Source organism: Manihot esculenta, chromosome 4, assembly GCF_001659605.2.
Source record: "Manihot esculenta cultivar AM560-2 chromosome 4, M.esculenta_v8, whole genome shotgun sequence".
Taxonomy (NCBI): domain Eukaryota; kingdom Viridiplantae; phylum Streptophyta; class Magnoliopsida; order Malpighiales; family Euphorbiaceae; genus Manihot; species Manihot esculenta.
In genome coordinates, this window is record NC_035164.2 from 33,264,302 (window position 1) to 33,277,787 (window position 13,486).

Sequence of the window (13,486 nt, forward strand, 5' to 3'; positions counted from 1 at the left end):
TGAAAAAACTGAGTCCATTTTCTCAAAGAATTTTTATAGAGATGTGGGGTTAGGGACCTTTGCATATGTTCCCTTCCCTTTCTTTCTTTCTTTCTTTCTTCCTTTCATTTATTTATTTGCCTTTCTTATTCTTTGCTTTAGCTTTATTATAAAGTGGGGCAAGAAAAGCTGGTGGGCAGTGTTTTCAGTTCATAAACTAATGTTTTTGTAGGAAAGCTTACATAACTTGCTTCCTTGATTTGAGGTGGTACATTGGAATTGTGTTTGAATTAGGGTTAGAGTAGGATTTAGGTTATAATTTATAGTATTTTTGTCTTCTTCAAATTATCATTCTCTCTCTTTTCTACTGCAATAATTCAACTCAGCAGGCAGGAACACTGAATCTATGTAGAAAATAGCCCTAAAAATTTCAGCATAATAGGAAAAAAGGGGTATATAGCAAATGGAAACTCCTATCCTCATACCAATTATACATGTACTAGACCTGTTCGGTAATATTAATTTTAATTATTTTATAGTAATGGGTAGTTGCTATTATTCATTACTAATATATTATAGGGTTACTTAGCAAGCGAAAACAAATACAATAATTTTCAATAATTTATAATTATAATTAAAAGTAAATAAATATTTTAAACTGTTATTATTAATTTATAGTTATAATTAAAAGTATATAAAATAATAATTTATTGTTGCTACTTTAAATCAATTTTTATAATTATGAATGTTTTGACCATACTGAGCACTATTTTATTCTAACTTATATTGTGGTTGGAGGCTGCTAATTTTGTACTAAAGTGCACATGCTTCCAAGCAAAAAAAAGGTTAGATAAACCCATTTGATGGTTAGTTTTCATTTAATATATAGACTTCAAACTTAGTGACAAAATGTAATGATTGTCCATTTCACCCAATAGTCCTTTCTTCACATACACACATATAATTTTTTAATTTTTTGAGTTAAAATTTGCTGTGATACTTTCACAGATTCTCATCAACATGATAAAAACAAACAGAATATGATCAATCACATGCTTTCTTATAAGAAAAAAAAAATGTATATCAAATAAGTGATTTTGGATCATCTTGATTTGTTGTTTTGCAGAATGAAGCGATTCTTGAAGAGTCTGTAGCCATATTAGGTAATAAGGTGATAGATAAAAATGTATCTAACAGTGAAAATCATAGTTATATTTGACAATATTCTTTGACTGATATATAATGCATCCAAAGTTTAGCAGGCCCACAAATTGAATGAAAATGATTGTTTAATGGAATCCCAACATGAGGGTATATGTACAACAATACCTCTGCTAATTAGAAAGGTACATATATTATCTGCCATTCTCTGAGATCTGTGCTGTTTATTGGGAAGTGAAGAAGACATCCCCCTCATACAGAATGTCCACACCAAACTTCTATGTTAAATTGTTGATATAAGAGAACGAGACGCTTCAAATATTCCATGGATATCTTTAAAATAATCTTCTATGTCTATCGTGATGATATTTATTTGATTAGTTAGCATGAACTTTTATAATATCACTTAATTTCAGAATCAACAGAAACAATATAACTAAGAATGTTGCATTGATAATATAAAATTCAATTAACGGTTAGTTTAACTGTGACTTGATAAGCTATTATAGCTCATATGAAGTCTACTTGAGAGGATTTTGTCCTTTTGTAGTAGGCTAAATAGGAGAGACTGCAGTTTTAGCTTTTTTTTAAGAAAAAAGGAAATTGAGAGTTTAAATTTTAAAATTTTACTGAGTTTCTATTCGAGCATAAATTAATTTCGTACATATAAGCCGGTGGAAATAACACATGATGAAAAAAAGAAATTAAGAAAAAAGGAAAAGAATGAAGTCCATTTTAAAAGGTACAAGTGTGAAAAGAAAAGGGAAATGAAAATTTAAAATTGTCTGAAAGTCTAATAGTTAAATGCAGAACCTTTCTTTCGAAGAAAATCATGACTAGATTTCGCTCCATGCTCATCAATGAATCACTTTCAAACGGTTAAAAAAATTTAGAAAATTTACATTCCTCTCATCAATTTTGGTTTTCAAGATTAGAGCTCCATCTACCCTAGCCTTTTCTCTGTTTAAGCACCTAAACCAGATAACAGAGCAGCCAGAAACTCGATCATTGTTCTGAAAGATCTACCTCATGCAGTTCATGGCGGATGCAATGCTCTAAGGAAGGATTCCCAATCACTAGAGCATAATGAAATTATAGAACCACCCAGCCGAGGAAAAAGAGAAAGCAAAGAACAAAATAATGCACCTAAGAAAGGTAGCTATTACAGGCTTGCCAAGGCATTTACATTTTCTAATGTTTTCTGTCTAGTGTTTTTGGCTGCTCCAAGGCATAAATTACATTTCACTTGCACACTCTTCCACTCAAAAAGTGAGTCTCGGAGACGTGAACCATTTGCTTTCAAAAGCATCAACACAAAAACCCACCAATTGCTATCACTTCATAGCAATTGCAGCTCCTGTTATGGGCCTAAATTGTTCTTACAGGAACCACTACATTACAGAAATTGAAAGGAAGACCTTAGAAAACTCGATAACGAGTCAACTCAGCTCCAATAATTGAACTACTTGTCAAAAATGTTGCAGGATGGAGCTGTAAATCAAGAAGAAAACAACTATGCAGAACTTTTGAGGAATTTATGAATGGAGAAAATAATTTATTAATTGTACAATGATGACAAAGAATGATTCCCAACTCAATTGGGGAACAATTGCTTCTACAAAAGAAAGAAAAGGGAGAGAAAAAAAAAATCTCTCTTCATTAAATTATACGGCTAATTCTAGCACTCTATTTCTTTCACAGTACTTTAAATTGATTTTCCTACTGCGCACTATCAATACTTAATCAGGAGCATCACTGGCAGAAAAACCATGACGCTGCATAGCAACCACTGGTTCACTGCAACTAGGACACCGGAATGATGGAGATGCAGCACATCGTGTTCTAAGGCAGTAGTAGCAGTACCTGCCAATAGGAACTCAGACTTGAAGCAAAACATTATGCTTGAAAAGCCAGATTTGCTAAGTATTTAAAAAATAGAAATATTGCTGTCAGATGTATAGGTCACCAACTAATTTAAATGCCAAATGAAAGAGCGACAAAGCAATAATCAGGGATTAGGATTTTGCCACTGCTATTTACAACCCAGTAAGCCACCCAAAAAAAAAAGGCAATATGCTACAAAGATTAAGAATATCTAGTTAGGCCTATCACAATCCTATGCGCATAGAAAAAGGTACAGATAATGCAGTACAGTGTCTAGGATCTAAGCTGGAAGTAGCTTCCAGAAAGGTGCAATAATTGCGGACCAGTAGAAAATAATTTATTTACCTGTGTTGACACGGCAGAGCAAGGAATGGAATGGTTGGAATCGCCTGACAGACAGGACAAGTACCATCAGCTCCTGTGGAACTAGAGGATTTGTCCTTTGAAAATGGACCAAGTAAGTTTTTTACGGACGATGAGTTAAGAAGAGGAAGAAGCAACAACAGCATCTCCTGCAAATCATCAAATGAGAGCAAATTCAAGAAAAATAAATTGCCAGGACAGATTGCTTTGATATTTCAAGCAGCAGCAAAAGGACATGAAGCTCAAGAAGAGGCAACAAAAATCAAGTAACCAGTATAAATCCTCCAGAGCTAGTAATAAAAAACATGGTGAGGGCACACAACCCTGGAGTCAATGAGTTCTGTAATAAGGTTTACCTGGACGGCTTTTCAGCAGCAAGCCATCTACAAGAAGTTTTATTCGAGTCAAACAAATGATTAGGTAGTTTCTAACTTTCTATCACGTAAGAGCAAAAAAAAAAAGTGACCCCAAATTTCATTTACAATTCCATTTTCCTCTATCCACCTATGAGTTGATTCTTTTTTGTTTATGTTGATATCTTCTTTTGAAAAAAAAATGTTGGGCTTGCATAAGCATTGTACAGTCTCACTCCATCTTGTACATATGTCAATTGATAAATTGGCAAATCACTTTACAGTTCCGAACAATGAGAGCATTATCAAATACCAAAGAGAAAGGATGTTAGATAATACAGGAACCAAAAGAACAAGTTGATAAGAACAGAAAGAGACCTTTCAGAGCAGCAGGAAGATACAGATAAATAAATGCATTATTGAAGACATTTGCGTCGTATACGAATTTTGAGACAACATAGACTAGACAGCATGTAAATCTAAAAGATCAAATGCTCACAGATACTGGGAATTTATAATAGTTACCGAAAATTCATTCCACACTAACTGGCGATTCATGTACTCAAAGCTAACGGCTCGGTTCATATTAGGGTTTCCATAGACAAGCCTTGCTCTTAAGACTCTTTCAACAAGGTTCCTAAACCTGCATCAAAACAAGATAGATAATGAATATCATCAACTACTAAACAATCTTTCCACGGTTATGTATATTTCAAATGATAAAACTATATACTACAACTATGATATATATCAATCAAATAACCTGACAAAAAAAAATATGCTTAATTTGAAAAAGTAATAAAACAAAAGAATCAATTTTCCCAAAATAAGTATAAATATGGTGTCAGAAATGCATCTGCAAAATGATATCTAGCAGACTTCTGCTAAAACAATTCTTAAATCCTGTCAGAAATTACTAGTACTACCATAGTAAAGGCATTAATTTCATTTCCAAAGGTCAATAATATTTCGAAATCAATCCATATAGAAGAATGTTACAGGACTGATTAATTTAGCCTAGATATATGGTTATGACTTGGTCAGCCTTAAAATTTTATTACATATCATCTGCTTCATTGGAGACAAAACAAATAAGGTCAATATAATCCCATTTCTTTGTGTATCAAGAATGACATGCAATTGATAAATTCAAATGCTCACGCATTCATTTGTCATTTTTCTGTCAAATTCAAACAACAGAGAGATTAATATTTTGCTTTGCATAGATTCAGTTATAACTAACCTTCAATAACAAAGTGAAGAAAACATAAACAATCAAATAATAAAAATCAACAATGTTTATCTAATAAAAATTTAAAATATTTTGCATGACCATCTAGATCCTATTCAGATAAATGGCACAGCATTTTTTTTTTCAAGTAATGCTCATTTACATCTTATGAAAAACGAATTTTAACTTCTGTACTAGTTATTCCATAAAATTAGAAAAACCATGCTCAAAATTGTACCTTCCTGTGTATAGAAATATGAGTAGGTTGCCAAATGAAGCAGCCTTATAAAGTCCCTCGATACGCTGTATCAAAATCCATGCTCGCCGTGCTAGTGGCCTCTGAAGAATACAAAAGGAAAATTAGTGCCCTGTTCAATCCTCCAGTCCATCACCAATTCTTCCAGGTGAAAAGAAAATGAAGTTAAAAAATAAAAACCTGTTCAGAATCCCCCCATCTACGAAAAGCAGAGAACGTCTGTAAGCGAGCCCAAATATATTGACCACCAACAGTGGCAATGCAATACCAAACTTTCTGAGCTATAGTAAGTCCAGGTCCTTCCAAACCTGTTCTCACTGTAGGAAACATGAGGTGGCAGGAAAATGTTAGAAGAGAACCAGTTCAAGCTGGTAGATGAAAGTTGCTAATCATTGTAATGGTGAATTATCAAGGAACTTGTACATGAATTCAATCAACTCAACTAAAGTCTGAAACAAATCTAATACGATCCTTAAGCCTTTTACCCTTTTGAATGTTAGATGACATGAATCTTTGATTAAACACATTGAGAAATGAGAAACAAAAGTTTCATTTGTGAAATCACAGAAATAAAGTCATGAAAAGTACATAGACGTGAATTTAAAAACCCATAAATTCCAAAAAAGGGTAATCATAGTAAAGATGAAGAGCATATTCACTAGCATGTGAAAAACCTATGTAAACAAGCCCATGAGAGCAATGAAAGTCATCTATAACCACTGAATTTGCTAGAGGAGCTATAATCTAAAATTAAAACAACCTTAGAGCCAGCCTCAAACAGCATGTGCAGCAAAAAAGGAGACCATCTTACCTTTTTCTCTTGGTTCCACAGCACGATCATCTCTATACCTCAGATTCATAAGAGCATTTCCTGGAGTAGGCTTATCTACCCAAATAGAGAACCTCCAAATAAGAAACTCAAGGAAAGCATCAAGTTCTGGCTCATATTGAAATAACATTCCTGGCTAATCCCAATAAACAGAAGAAACAAATTAAACATTGCCTCATGCAGCTTACGATCAATATATATGACTGCATGATATAAAAATCAATACACCAGAAGTGCCAAAGAAATACCTTCATTAGAGAGAAAACCTTGACCAATTGCTCTTTTAACATTGCTGACATTTCAATGTCTAATCTTGCAGCATCAAATTGATTAACTCTAGATATTGAAATTGGTAATTTTGACTGCCACAGAAATGAAACATTAGAAACAATATACACAGTTAATAACGCAATTTCACTGCACATAGGCCCAGCTCAAAAATCTTTTCCAAACACATGACCAGATAGAAAATTCCAAAATCTGCTCTACTAATTGGAGTAGAAACTTAAACTGTCCAGAACTACAAAGAATGGACACTTGCGTTGCTTGTCCTCTAGTAAGTAAATTTTGCTCAGCCATTTTCGGAAATAAATGATTTCCAGGACAATCTTATATAATATTTCTTCTTGTTAACCGATATACCTCTGTAACCATAAACATTCAGTGCTAAAAATAGGGAAAATTCAGTCATTTATCGTAATTCAGCTATAAGAAACTTAATTCTTGCGCCCTAAAGTTCTTTAACTTTTTTATCTGGGATTGATTTGCCAAAAAATTTGTAAAAGAAAACAACAAATTAAAAAATTATGAGCAAGAAAATATGTAAAAGCCCTAATTCATGATTGGAAGGAGAAATTAAATGAGGTAACAGGAGCAAAGAAGAAAACAGACCTGGTGAGATGAAAGGGCGAGAGATCGCCAATGAGGAAGCAACTTTTGGTAAGCAAGAAGCCATGCATCTTCTGGTGGAGGCGAAGTATTGGGAGTAGTCATTTTGAAGAAGCTGCAATTGATTGAGGATGATAGGAATCTGGGATTGCTAGGGCTGGAAGCAGAGAGAGATAGAAAGACAGGAACGATGCTGTGCTCAGCTAAGCACAGCACTATTCACATATGCAGTTAGGGACTTAGTCTAGCTTTGTAAATGTAAAGACCCTGAAACTATAAAGTTACTGCTGAATTTTTTTTTTTTGAAATGAAGATTGAGGATCGAGGGCTTAAGATATTTGTGTTAGAATTTTATATACGGCCTTAGTAATTAAGTTATAATTAATGATCTTTCAAAAGAAAGTTATAATCAATGTATTGTAGTTGTTTTTATTTGGAAGAAATTAATGGATTATAAAAAAACATATAAAAATAATTAGTTTAGTTTTTTTAATTTCGAAATTCATTATTTAATATATAAATTGAAATTAATGAAATTATTCTTAATTAACAATAATGTTATTTTTATTAACATATATTATTTAGTTATTTATTCAAAAAAGTTATTTGGTTGTTTGTTTATCTATTTACTTTATAAATATGCACTGATTCAAATTATAATTTGTCTATCATAAAACATTTTATACTCTATTTATTAATCACACTCACCATAGCACAAAGAATCAGTTACGCTATGTGATTTGATTTGATTATCTAATCTCTTTTAACGTTTGTTGGCGTGATTCCTTGTAAAAAAATAATTAAATAAATTTATACAAAATTTTAATTGATTTTAAAATAAAATTTTTTTAATTTAAAAGAAATAAATTTTACTTTTCCAAATAAAAAGTTGTCATAAAATTTTCGATATCAATCTCAATTAGAATTGTAAGTGGTGTTTCTCTAGATTTTTTAGAGACAAAATTTTCTCTCAAATCTTATCTTTGTTTTAGTTTGTCTTGGTCTAGCCCAATCCTTCGCTTTTCCGTAGACTGTTTTTGACCTCTTTCTGGAGGAAAGTTCTCATGATGAAAACATACAAATATCTGCGTTGTAATATTATTAATATTATATATATATACACATTAGTATTTATTATTTAAAGAAAAGGCAAATACAAATTAATTAAAAATAACCAACATTAAGAAAAAAAACCTTTTACACTACCAATTTCTCCGAATTACCCCTAAAAATCCCACCAAATTCCTTGTCAACCTCACTGGCCAACTCCGTCTCGCCCATCCTCCTCAGCCCTTTACTCAAGACACCAACCACGTACTCGTCCGCCGGCCACCTCTCCCCACAGCCACTTCTCCTCAACATCTCACATATCTTCACAGCCGATTCCCTTCTCCCTGCATCCACCACGCCTCTTATCACTCTCAACAATCCCTTATCTGTTTCCCACTGAATTACACCCTCATCTTTCTCCAAATCCTCAATTAACCGGTCAATGTGCTCGTACAATTTGTTCCTAGAGAGACCAGAGATTACATCTGCGTAAAGTCCCAAATCAATCTGACCAGCGTATTCAGATCGGAGCGTGGAGAGCACGTGGATAGCGAGGGGACAAAGGTCTTGCCGGAGAAGCTCACGTAGAATAGAGATGAGGTCTGATTTAATGAGGCGAGAGAGATTAGGGAGATCTTTGGAGTTCGATGATGATTTGTTATAGGCTCGTTTCAGAGATTGGACGGCGAGTATTGCTTCGGTACTTAAGATACGGCCTTTGACGAGAGGGCCACGGTTGGAACGAGGACCGCCGCAGCGTATGGTTGTAGCGATAGTGGTAGTAAGAGGCCTGGTTAGGGTTTTGATGTTGGGTTTTGGATAGAGGAAAGCGGAAGAGGTGACGTTTAAGTGAAGAGCGGAGGCCATGGATGACAGAGATTCGGAGTGAGCGAGTGACGCGTATTAAGACGATGGTTCAAGCTCCCAGCCTTCTAGCAATGAAATGACGTATTTACCCTTGGAGAAGCGTACAAATTCGACATAAACCAAGGCGAAAAAAAATGTCGAAAACGTCGACAGCAGGATTCGAACCTGCGCAGGCAAAGCCCAACAGATTTCGAGTCTGTCTCCTTAACCACTCGGACATATCGACCAACTTGTTGAATTGGCATCTGTAAATTGTTTAATATAAATATTATCACAGGCAATAAAATTCACTAATAATGTTCAAAAAAAACATATATATATATATGCTATATAAGGTCAGTGTTATATAGGTTTACTCATCCAATTTGAATTGTTGGATGTAGATGATGGTATAAATGAAGCACACAAAAACATGGTTGAAAATTGAGATGGAAAAGGAAATGGTAAAGGGAAGAAGGCCTCTGTACAAAGTTGCTTTGAAGAGTCACTGATAGAGATCGTAGCCAGGCCCATCATATTCCCAGTTTCACATTGTTTGTGTTGGGCATATACCCTAATCATTTGTTAAAAAACAATGGCTTTCACTTCCATTTCCACCAGAAAGATGGAAAATTTTAAATGACTCTTTGAAAACCATGCATATCGGGCTAGCCCTTAAGAATGTGAAACTTCTGTTCTTGATCTGCTATGATTAGGTTTATGTCATTATCAGCAAGAGATTCAAGGAAATAAACATATTTAAAATTCTCAACTATTTAACTTATTAATATTTTCTGGGATCTTGAATTCCCAGGAGCACTTTTCTGCTCTTACATTCTAAAAATCTGCTACAATTTCATGCAAGATTTTGCAGTTCTTGAATAATATACTCTCTAGGATCTTCTCTTGATTTGGCAAGGCTTTGCTCTAGGTAGTTAATATAGGTATGATTTAATGGCAATATAATGATGAGTGGAGAGAATTAAGTTAAGCACTCAGATTTCCTAATCAATTATAGCGACACAGTATGTATATATAAACATGCAAATTTCATTGAATAATATGCAGAGAATGTACAATTCGACCTCACTAATAATGGATTTTATCTCTAATTTTGGCCTGTCAATATTTATATACATAGACCAAAAGCACATTTAGATGAGCAACCCAGTTGAATATGGTAATGGTAAGTGAAGGCATCCTCAGTAGTCGCGATCAAATAAGCACATGTCCTTTTTTTTTTCACCTTTTTCATTCATGAATCGAGTGGTTTGTATCATTGCTTCATCTTGTGCAAGTATATAGTTGATAATGTAATAATAATAACACCATGGCCAAATGGTAGGTGCACTCACTCTCATCCCAATTGCATCATCTCAACCATTCATATAATAACTATAGATGATTGAGATGATATTGAAACCACAATACTTGCTACCCAGGTAGAGCAGCCCTAGAAATTAGGTTTAGCAAGATTTCCATACTAAAATTACTTCATTTGATCCCGAATTCAATCATTATTTTTAATTCTTAAATATAAATATGTTCCATTGTTCATTGACAGAAACAATTGAGAGGTGAAGCAATATGTATGGTGCAGTTACAAAGTGGCCTACCAATTACCATGGCTCAAGACTTCGAGAGCCACAATTGACAAATGGTGAACATTCTTCCTCTCCCTATCAAAACCTTGTCGCCCTGCAGTTTAATTGATGGTGAAAAAGATAAAAAAATTAATAAAGAAAATAAAAATTAATGAGCGAAGGAAATCATTTTCAGTTATATTGAGAAGGGAATTTAAAAGAGAAATGTGGAATCCGACAAACAGAATTTTTCTTTTTGAAGAACAATGTTCAATCTCTCTCTCTCTCTCTCTCATTAGGGTTTGGCCATTGCTATCAGTTATGCAACTAATGCTCACTGTAGATATAGTGAGGGGCAAATAGGTCCCACTTTTTTTTTTTTTTTAAATATTGTTATAAAATCTTTCAATGTAAATTGTTATTGTTTAATGTACTTTCATAATTATATTACTATATCTTCATTGAATAAAGTAATTTATCCGTTTATAATATCAAGTAATGAATGCAAAAATTTATTTAATTAATAATTCACATGATTTTTTTTTTTTTGAAATGGAATAATTCACATGATTGTATTCATTTTAGTTTTTTTTTTTAAATAAAATACTAATAATTGACTATTAATTTAGAATAAAATTAAACTTAGATAAAATTTGAAAACATAATAAAAATTTTTATAATTAGCAAAATTATTAAAACAGTGCTTGAAAAATGAATGGAGGACAATGGTCGTTAATCGATTTTAAATCATTGGCAATGATTTTAAAAGTTGGAATTAAAAAGGGTTATATTTTAACCACAAGTAAAATTAATTGTATAAAAATATTTTTTTATATATTTATTTTTGATATGAAATTAAATTAAAACCTTATAGCTGTGAAGATAACGGTGGCATGATTGAGTTAAATTCATTGATACGCATATCCACCTACTTAATTCAGTTGGATACCGATGAAGTCTAAATACAAATCCAAAACATGAGCTACATTTAAAAATAATATTTTTTCTTTAAAATAATAATTTTTAAAAATATATAAAAATCTAAAAAATATAAAAAAAATTCTCATATAATTACCAAAACTACAAAAAATATTTATTATATTTAAAATTTATCTATTTGTCGAATATAATCAAAAGGATTATATAATCATTGTACAACTTTTTATTGTATTTTTATCTTGTCAGCTTCGAGTCTTCTGGATAGGCGTTCCCCACTTTATACACAAAAATCTATAGTTTACTTTTAAACTGATATAATTAATCAATCGATCGATTTCAAAATTTAATTTAATTTAATTTTTTATTTAATTTAATTTTAAATTTATAAAAGTTAATAATTTTAATTTAATTTAATTTTAAATTTAAAAAAATTAATCGAATCGAATTAAAGTGAATAAAAATTAATACTTTATTATTTAAATGATACTTAATTTAATTTAAAAGGCTAATGAACAAAGTCGACTTTCCATCTCTTCATTACTTAATTGGTGTCGCCTTCTTTTGCTTATCGTCGTTCAATTATCTTTACAAATCTCAAATTAGTCTGACTTCTATAATTGCTGTGTGCGCTATTGATCGTAGAAGGTAATTTATTTTTTTCATTTCAATTTTACTATTGAAAAGTAATAAAATTGATTCAACCGATTGAATTAAAATGAATTAAATAGATTTAATTCGATTTAATTTTTTTTATATAGTCGATATAAAATATTTAAAGATTAATATATTCATAAGTGACAATTAAGCATTATTAACATATTTAACAATAAAAAATTATAAATATATGTATTATTAAAAATAATATTAAATAAAATATCTAGTAAAATTTTAAAATTAAGTAAAAATAACATAATAATGTATTTAATCAAATCAATTTACATATTTAAATGCAATAAATACTAAAATGAAAAGTTGGTACTTTAAATTTATTTTTAAAAATTTATGAGTTAAATATAAATTAAAAAAGTATTATAAATAAATAAATTTGTTTATTTTTAAAAATTATAAGACCCAATAATTTAATTACTTTTTCAAACTCCAAAAGATATATAGTTGGATTTGTTAGGGCATGAAGCAACATATGGTCAAAGTAGCATAATATTTGAATGAATATAATTGATATTAAAAGGATTAAGGACCCATTATGTGGGTGACGTGGATTAATTAATTTGGACACGTGGAAAGAACTTACAATAAGCATGCTTAGACATAGTGATTTTCTCAAAAGTTTATTGGATGTTTCTGATAACACTTTTTTTGGTGGATTAGATTGCATCTTAGGTGTTAAGATTTTGCATCCTTTTCAATATTCATATTTTCTTATTTAAAATATAAAAATTTAAATAAAAAGCTAAATTCCGAATTCAAAGCTTATAAATGAAAGAAAAATCTTACTGAAATAGTTGATATAATACTAAAAATGAAAATTTATAAATATTTTTAATTTGATCAACTTTTAAATTAATTTTTATATTTAAAAATATGATAAATGAAAAAAAAAGAAATTCATGCATTTTAACTTAAAAAAATTTTTTTTTATCAGATGAAAAAAAATTATTTTCTTGCACTTGATTTATTGTAAATGTTCAACAATGAGATCACGCTAGAAAAAGCATCCTAATTTAAAATAATAATGATGATTATGTGTACCTACTAATAGATTCAATGACGATGTGATTTATTAAAATAAATTAAATTAAATCAAAGCTGACAAAATTTAAATTGATTAAAGTTAAATAAATAATAAATTTTAAAAATAATTAATTTATATATTATTATAATTTAAAAAAGAAAAATAAATAATAGTTTTAAAATAATAGTTTTTTTTTTTTTTCTGAAATGGAGGTGTTTGCTTTCGTCACTATCCACAGCTAAACGCCGTTGTGTCCCCCAAGGACCAAAGATGATAAATGGGTGAATTTGGAGCGTTGAATTTAGAAAGTTGGTCATGGAGAGTCAGATCTGTTGCGCATGATTTCTACTTTTACATGACAGTTGAACAGTAATTATGATACGATACAGGCGTGGTAACAAAAAGATTCACCTCCCGACATTATCATTTAT

At 31.1% G+C, this 13,486-nt stretch overlaps 2 protein-coding genes and 1 non-coding gene across 3 annotated transcripts; all 3 read right to left on the bottom strand.

Annotated features, from left to right (window-relative positions):
* Positions 1 to 2,668: 2,668 nt before the first annotated feature.
* LOC110613998 (peroxisome biogenesis protein 2) lies at positions 2,669 to 7,218 on the bottom strand. Its single transcript, XM_021755441.2, has 8 exons — positions 6,948 to 7,218; positions 6,305 to 6,418; positions 6,039 to 6,192; positions 5,408 to 5,544; positions 5,210 to 5,310; positions 4,266 to 4,383; positions 3,370 to 3,536; positions 2,669 to 3,003 (listed from the first exon to the last, which is right to left on the bottom strand). The coding sequence occupies exons 1-8, from the start codon at positions 7,047 to 7,049 to the stop codon at positions 2,880 to 2,882; spliced, it is 1,017 nt and encodes a 338-aa protein (XP_021611133.1). The 5' UTR covers positions 7,050 to 7,218; the 3' UTR covers positions 2,669 to 2,879.
* Positions 7,219 to 8,009: 791 nt separating this feature from the next.
* On the bottom strand, positions 8,010 to 8,908 carry LOC110612997 (protein THYLAKOID ASSEMBLY 8, chloroplastic). The gene has a single exon (XM_021753889.2). The coding sequence runs from the start codon at positions 8,859 to 8,861 to the stop codon at positions 8,142 to 8,144; it is 720 nt and encodes a 239-aa protein (XP_021609581.1). The 5' UTR covers positions 8,862 to 8,908; the 3' UTR covers positions 8,010 to 8,141.
* A 97-nt stretch (positions 8,909 to 9,005) lies between these two features.
* On the bottom strand, positions 9,006 to 9,087 carry TRNAS-CGA. Its single transcript has one exon. It is a non-coding gene; the product is annotated as a tRNA-Ser (tRNA).
* Positions 9,088 to 13,486: the final 4,399 nt, after the last annotated feature.

Bases quoted from the DNA above. Each gene is read 5' to 3' on its own strand.
- LOC110612997 (XM_021753889.2), bottom strand. From the start codon at position 8,861: ATGGCCTCCGCTCTTCACTTAAACGTCACCTCTTCCGCTTTCCTCTAT.
- LOC110613998 (XM_021755441.2), bottom strand. From the start codon at position 7,049: ATGACTACTCCCAATACTTCGCCTCCACCAGAAGATGCATGGCTTCTT. The intron at 6,419-6,947 runs GTCTGTTTTCTT...TTTCTGTGGCAG, and splicing joins TCGCCCTTTCATCTCACCAG to TCAAAATTACCAATTTCAAT. The intron at 3,004-3,369 runs GTAAATAAATTA...TCCTATTGGCAG, and splicing joins GCTCTGCCGTGTCAACACAG to GTACTGCTACTACTGCCTTA.